The sequence below is a fragment of the Oppia nitens genome, unplaced genomic scaffold, assembly GCF_028296485.1.
Source record: "Oppia nitens isolate AA-2021 unplaced genomic scaffold, nextdenovo-longstitch-racon4-pilon3 scaffold18_pilon_pilon_pilon, whole genome shotgun sequence".
Taxonomy (NCBI): domain Eukaryota; kingdom Metazoa; phylum Arthropoda; class Arachnida; order Sarcoptiformes; family Oppiidae; genus Oppia; species Oppia nitens.
Genome location: NW_026533197.1, coordinates 1064456 through 1071835, shown reverse-complemented (window position 1 = coordinate 1071835; position 7380 = coordinate 1064456). Strand labels below are relative to the sequence as shown.

The window sequence follows — 7380 nt, the reverse complement described above, 5'->3', positions numbered from 1 at the left end:
GTCGACATCTGGTCGACAATATTATAACTTAATCAAATTCAGTTATTAGATAAAACTAATTTTTAAATTAAAATTTCGATAATATTTAAATAATTAAAAGAATAATTATTTATATTTTAAGTAGAGTATGATTTTAAGTAAAAATAATAATATTAATAATGAAAATACTAGATTAATTATTTCTAGTCATTATTAATGCAAGACTATTTTTTATTTTCAAATTTAAGTTAAAATTTAATAAATTTGTAAATAGAAAATTTCCCTAAAATAAGGAAATTTATTGTAAATATTTTTTTATTTTCTTGGGAATTTTATCCCATTTAAGAATTTTTAAGGAATTTCTCATGACAAAAAATGTCGTTAAAAATGCAATAAAAGTCAACACTTACCCATTCCACCCAAGATTTTTATCAGTTTACCCCCAGTACCCCATAGACCAAAAATATTCGCGCAACCCTGTAATTAATATACTGTATATATATATATAGTATATGTCGCATTATTTAGTTAATATCTAATTTTCATTTTTGTTAATTAATTAATTAATTATTAATAATTATTTTGTTATCAATACAGTATAGTAATTATAGTATTAAAGCATTTTATAAATTAAACAAAATAGATAATATATCAAATAAAATATAAAAATTATATTTAAAATGTAATTAATAATAATTTTCTATTTTATAATATTAATAGAAATATAACAATTTCTAAAAAATACTAAAAAATATTGCAATAACATTAGTTTATTATTATTATTAGAGTAAATCTATCATATATATATATATATATATATATATATATAAATAAAATTTATTAACTGTTAAATAGAATTTCATAATAATGTGTTTAATTATTATTATATAATTTATTTTTTTAAATTAATAATAATATTTTACTTAAAAAACGCTTTTCAATTAAATAATTTGTTGTTGAGTATTTTATATAATTAATATATTTTGAAAATGTTTTGGTATTATTGAAAAATTATTCTATATTTCTGAATAAATTATTATGATATTTGAAATTTCATTTTTGTCATTTAAATCAATCAAATTTATATTAATTGTAATTTCAAGTAATTATTTAACAACAAAATATTTAGCACAATTATACATACCATATAATAGTATTATATTTAAAAAAGATTATTTTTACTTTATTTTACATTTATTTAATATATTTTTTAAATTTAAAAGCAATTTTTACAACAGAATTGTTGACGTAGTTTATGAACATTAAATGAATTCTGTATTATATTAATAATAGCGTATATATTGTACAATACATTAGTTTATATGTTATATATATCATATATGTAATCGATTCTGTAATTTAAAAATATAAATAAAACAAGTGAAGCAATAATTTGTTAATTTACTGAATGTATTATTGAATGTATTATTGAATTTTTATTGAATGTTAATTTTAAAATTTTATAAAATCACTGATTTCTTTAATTTATTATTAGTACCGTTTAATTGTTAGTCATTTTTATAGTCAAAATAAATATGAATTAATTTATTTTGTATTAAATTGAAGAATCAATTTTAATAATGACTCAAACATTAGATGAATCGACTATTTTTGATGATAAATACAATTTGGATTTGTGTATCAAAACGTAAGTATTTTATTTTTATTATATAATAATATTTATAAATTGATTATGCATCATATTATAATATATTTGACAATAAAGATAATAAATATATTATAATAATATAAAAACTTGTAAATAAAATAAATGTTTGTCATAAATAGTGGTCGATTCAGTTGTATATACCATTGCACTGATAAATCAAAAGGTGACAAATATTTGGCCAAATTTATTGATTTAAGAAGTTTTACTATCAATGACAATGATTTTATTAATACAGGTATTTAATTTATAATACATATTATAATTGATATACAAATGCATATATTAAATAAATTATATATTGATTGACTATTTGACTATCGATTTAATTAAAGTTATTGTCGATGAATGTCAACGATTGCAGCGAATGACACACAAACAGATTGCAAACATTTATGAGACATACATATTATCGCAACAAATCGTTTGTCTCGTCTATCAATTGTAACATTTGTTTTATTATTACATTTTTATATTCAAAATATACTTTATTTTTTGTCTTACACATGATTTTTTGCTATATTATAACTTTTATATAGCATTGAAGGCAATAATTTATTAGTTGAAATTGTCAACAGAGCTAATGCTGGATATATTTACAGTGAAAATGTTATCAGGTATGGCATAAATTAGTAATATATTTACTGTATTTGAATCAATTTATGTACATTTATAGATATATTTATATTTTATATTAAAAAAAACATTTCAACTTTTTATGTGATGTATAAATATATAATTTTTATATTTTAAAGGCAAATAACATACGATTATATAAGTTTTGATTTATCTATTATTTAAAAACATTTTAAAAGTTATGAATTACTAAATATTTTATATTATTAAAATGTTATTGTATCAATTTTCAAATTTAATAAATATTTAGGATTTATTTTTACAAGAAAATAATATTTTTAAAATTCATTTAAAATACTTAAATAGTTGTAGTAACTATAGATAATTTTAAATATAATATAATTAAAGTTTTTATGTGTGGTATTATAAAATTTTTAATTTTAATATAGATTTGTTTTGATAGTGTTAAGACAAAAATAATGTTAAAAAATAGAAATTAAAATAATTATAAATGGATTGAATTAAATGTATAAATATAAAAAATATTTGAAAAATATTAACAATTTATAAAATATGATACTTTATGATAAATATCTAACTAAATATTATTAACTCTAATTAAATATATTAAATATAATCATAACAATTTTGCTATTACTCATAATTACTGTTAAATGTAATTATAAAACTTATATAAATGTCATATTTTATTGCAGTTATTATATGAACCAAATAATGGAAGCAATAGATTACTGCCATAAGTCTGACATAATTCACGGCAATATAAGGGCTGAAAACATCTTAATGTCAAACAATAAGAGTGAAGGAGTCATCAAATTATGTGGTTTTGGGAGAACTCTAATCCAGAATCACTTCAAACAAAGTTGTGTTCATTATTATGAAACAAACAATTTATTTAATTTGTTGCCAAACCCTTATATGGCGCCTGAATTACATCAACCAAATGCTGTATTTACTAAAGCTTCAGACATTTATAGCTCCGGGATCTTACTTTTGACACTTCTTTGTGGATCTTCTTTACATTTTGACCCTCAAATAGATTTCTTTTCGGTATCTAAATTATTATACAATAAAATGTAAAAATAATTTAAAGTTGTTTTTTGCAATAGATTGGAGAGAAAATATGGAACGGAATCAGTGATATCACTAAAGAATTGGTACTCAAAATGCTTAAACCAAAAGCAAACTCAAGAATTACAGCTCACGACGTCTTAAATCATAAATGGCTTTCTGTTAGTTGTCTTTCAAATGTTGTATCAAATATATAAAATATTTAATCATCAAAATTATATAAAAATTTATAATTATTTTCAATTTTTTAATAGCAAAAAGACTTATTTACTCAAAAAACACATCTTGTGTTTACAATTGAAGAAATGAGAAGATATAATACTATAAATATTCTTAAAGTATTATCATTAATATTATTATTATAATAATACTAATACTTTAATTAAAATAATTTGTAACTATGTTTTGTTTTATCAGAAAAATATATCATTTATTTGCATTACTGAAAATTGTGATCAAAATGTAATTTTTAAATTTAGAGACAAAGAACAACAAGATTTAGGTAATATTTTATTTGTTTAAATAACTTTTAATATAATAACTAAATTCAATTACAGTTGGAGTTATTGAAATTATCGATTGTTTGCATAAAATAATAAGCATTTCAAGTATGAACTCACGTCAAGATTTTATTATCAATTTAGTGTTAAACGATATTAAACTCAACAAATATCTCAATGTAAGAACATATTTATTACAATGTATTTTATAAATTAATGTATTTTGGATTTACTATTATTAAATTTTGAATAATTTATAAACTACTTAGTAATTACTTTATATAATAATTATATTTCTAAATAATAAAAGTTTTATTTAATATAATTAGATAAAGTATAATATCACTATTTGAACGTTTTATCATTTATTATACATAATATTAGATTCAATTTATACTAATTGCAAAATTAAATAAATATAATAATCATTTGAATTTTTTTAGTTATTTGATTTTGTAATGCAATCAATAAGGGAATGTAAGCATTCAATTCCAGACAACAGTGCCTTTCAGACATATGATGAGGTTTGAAATATATATAATAATATATTATAAATAATTTAAATAATTTTCATTAACATTATAACAATTGTTATTTACCGGTAATTTTTAGGTCTTGAATATACTTAAAAGTCTTCCGTTGTTGAATTCAAACAATTCAATGATTTCTGAATTAATTAATATTTTATATTTACCTCACATTCAGGTATATTTTATAAAAATTAATATTTATAAATTTAAGTTAATTATAATTGAATATTATTTTTTTTAGTCTCTTATGAGATGTGCAGATATAATATGCGAAATTTTTGTCAACAAATCTAGTGATGATTGTTTAAGTGTTGATAGTGTTAGCAATCATTGTGAAAATACAGGTATTATTACTAATGAAATGGACGCCAATGTGACACCTCTTAGGATTGTTGAGTTCCAGAAGAATGGAAGTGAGCCAATGGGTATCACTTTAAAACTCGATGAATGGGGTCGTTGTGTTGTATCCCGTGTATTGTTGGGCGGACTTATTGATAGACAAGGTATTGATTATGTGATTAACCATTTATTAACTACTACTGTATTATAAAATTATTATTAACCATACAATATAATTCAAATAACTATTTAAATCAACCAATATCTTTAACTTAATCAATAACTATCGTAATATACTATATATATATATATAAACTATCATATATTGATCTATTTAAAACAGTAATTTACTATTTGAAAATATATTTAAATTTTTAGGTACATTACATGTTGGAGATATAATCACTGAAATAAATTGCATTCCTATCTCAAATCAATCTGTTGAAAGTTTGCAAAAATTATTGGTATAATTACCGGTAATATTTATTATAATATTTGTTAACTAATTGTATTTTTATAATACAAATAGCGTGATTCCCGAGGAAATATGTTTTCGTTTAAAATCGTCCCAAACTCACGAAATCGGGCGCCTTCTTCTCAATGTGAAGTCAGACATAAATAATTGATTTAAATTAAATTTTTTTTTGTAAATAATGAAATATTTATAGAGTTATTTTAGGGCACAATTTGATTATAACCCTAAAGAAGATGATATGATTCCCAGTGAAGAGGCGGGACTGGTGTTCAATACGGGAGATATACTACAAGTCATTTGTAAAGATGATTATTATTGGTGGCAATCAAGAAAAGAAGGAGACAAAGGGTCGGCCGGTTTAATACCTTCACCTGAATTAGTTGAATGGCGAACAACACATGACTTGAAAAATAAAAATAATAAAAAATCTGAAGCAAACTGTGCTTTCTTTAGTAAAAGTAAACGAAAAGACAAAAATTGGAAAAGAAATGCATTTTTTGATTTGTTTAATACTCCGTCTTATGAAGAAGTGGTGTTTATGCAGACATATCCTCGAAAAACACTTGTTTTGTTAGGCGCTCACGGAATTGGACGAAGAAATATTAAGAACACTCTTATTAGTCATTTTCCGCACCGGTATTCATACCCTATACCTCGTATGTCTTTCATTATATATTATCAGTATATTATAGTATATTATAAAACAATATATTCAATTATTTTTATTCCTTATGTTTTAAATCGTAAAATTTTTTATAATTTTTATTTATTATTAGATTTGAATATATTCAATAGCATTGGTTGACTTAGTTTTTAATAAACAAAATATTAAAATATTAGCAAAAATAAATAATTTGTTGCAAGTTTTAGTATACTTATATTAATGAAACAATTAATTAATTAAATATTTGCAAATCAGTGAATAGTATGTAGTGATTAACTAATGAACTGACAAATAAAAGTCAGTAAAAAATGAATTGATTTATTCTATACCTTATTTTATACTATAATTAAAACTTAATATAAAATTTGATAATTAATTATATTTCTTGATCTTAATTAAGACACGACACGAAGTCCTCGAAAGGGAGAAATCAATAAAAAACATTACTTTTTTGTCACTCAGGAAGAAATGATGGAAGAAATAGTTTGTAATCAGTTTCTAGAGTATGGGTTTCATAAGGAAGCACTTTATGGTATCAAAATCGATACAATTCGTCAAATTATATACAACGGACTGACACCTATTCTAGATATTGAACCACAGGTTTAATAATAATAATAATAATAATAATATAATTACTAGTCATTGAATATTATACTTACTTTTATATTTTTAAGGCTTTAAAAATATTACGAACTCAAGAATTTGCTCCTTTTGTTGTATATATTGCGGCTCCAAATGCCATTAATATTGAAGATGTATAGCATTTAATTAATTTTTAATTAATAAATATATAATTTTCAATAACATATACTTTTTATAATAATGTTTAGAGAGACGGAAGTCTACAGCGATTAACTCGAGAGAGTCTATTACTTCAAAAACTATACAAACATTACTTTGACTTTACTATCATTAACAACGACATCGAAGAGACAGCGATACTCGTGGAGAAAGCTTTTAATCTAATCCAAGGATCGGGTCAATGGGTTCCCTGTTCTTGGGTTTACTGAAATCATAACTTAATCATTAACTTATAATATTATATTAATTAGTTAAAATTTTCTTAACTTATAATAGTGCCAAATGTATCAAATCTATACAATTTTTGTTATAAATTTTGATTTAAATTTAAAGTTTTGTCTATAATTTTACCATATAATAAAAAATATTAATATTTAAGTTTATTTATTATTACAAATATTTTAAAATTTAAATACACTTACAATTTATATGAGTTGTCAGCTAAAAGTCAAGTATTTCGTCGACATTTTTTCACATTCTTCGACACTAATACACGAATTTTTATTATATTCAATGATTATATAGATTACTAACTAACAGTTTGTCTATTTTTTTGGTTATGTTTGGGATATTTTTGAGATATTTTTGAGATTTAATCTATAGATCTAATAAAATTAATGGATATGTAATGTCGTCGTAAAAAAGTTGCTGTAAATAAAGTAATCTTACAATAATTGTAATATTAAAAATTATAAAATATATTAATTAAAAACAAACAATAAATTAATAAATAATATTTAAAATTTAAAATTACA

The 7380-nt window shown here is 21.0% G+C and overlaps 2 protein-coding genes across 2 annotated transcripts; both read left to right on the top strand.

The window, feature by feature from the left end:
- Positions 1-1559: 1559 nt before the first annotated feature.
- Positions 1560-3819, top strand: LOC128965857 (peripheral plasma membrane protein CASK-like). The gene is made up of 7 exons (XM_054312635.1): positions 1560-1627; positions 1768-1883; positions 1981-2089; positions 2185-2262; positions 2938-3292; positions 3352-3474; positions 3793-3819. The coding sequence occupies exons 1-7, from the start codon at positions 1560-1562 to the stop codon at positions 3817-3819; spliced, it is 876 nt and encodes a 291-aa protein (XP_054168610.1).
- Positions 3820-4652: 833 nt separating this feature from the next.
- Positions 4653-6868, top strand: LOC128965990 (peripheral plasma membrane protein CASK-like). Its single transcript, XM_054312786.1, has 7 exons — positions 4653-4846; positions 5061-5146; positions 5212-5289; positions 5351-5813; positions 6222-6424; positions 6499-6579; positions 6655-6868. Exons 1-7 carry the CDS (start codon positions 4705-4707, stop codon positions 6832-6834), a joined length of 1233 nt encoding a protein of 410 aa, XP_054168761.1. The 5' UTR covers positions 4653-4704; the 3' UTR covers positions 6835-6868.
- Positions 6869-7380: the final 512 nt, after the last annotated feature.

Bases quoted from the DNA above. Each gene is read 5' to 3' on its own strand.
- LOC128965990 (XM_054312786.1), top strand. From the start codon at position 4,705: ATGGACGCCAATGTGACACCTCTTAGGATTGTTGAGTTCCAGAAGAAT. The intron at 6,425-6,498 runs GTTTAATAATAA...TATATTTTTAAG, and splicing joins TTCTAGATATTGAACCACAG to GCTTTAAAAATATTACGAAC. The intron at 6,580-6,654 runs GTATAGCATTTA...AATAATGTTTAG, and splicing joins ATGCCATTAATATTGAAGAT to AGAGACGGAAGTCTACAGCG.
- LOC128965857 (XM_054312635.1), top strand. From the start codon at position 1,560: ATGACTCAAACATTAGATGAATCGACTATTTTTGATGATAAATACAAT. The intron at 1,884-1,980 runs GTATTTAATTTA...ATTTAATTAAAG, and splicing joins CAATGATTTTATTAATACAG to TTATTGTCGATGAATGTCAA. The intron at 3,475-3,792 runs GTTAGTTGTCTT...TTTTAAATTTAG, and splicing joins TAAATCATAAATGGCTTTCT to AGACAAAGAACAACAAGATT.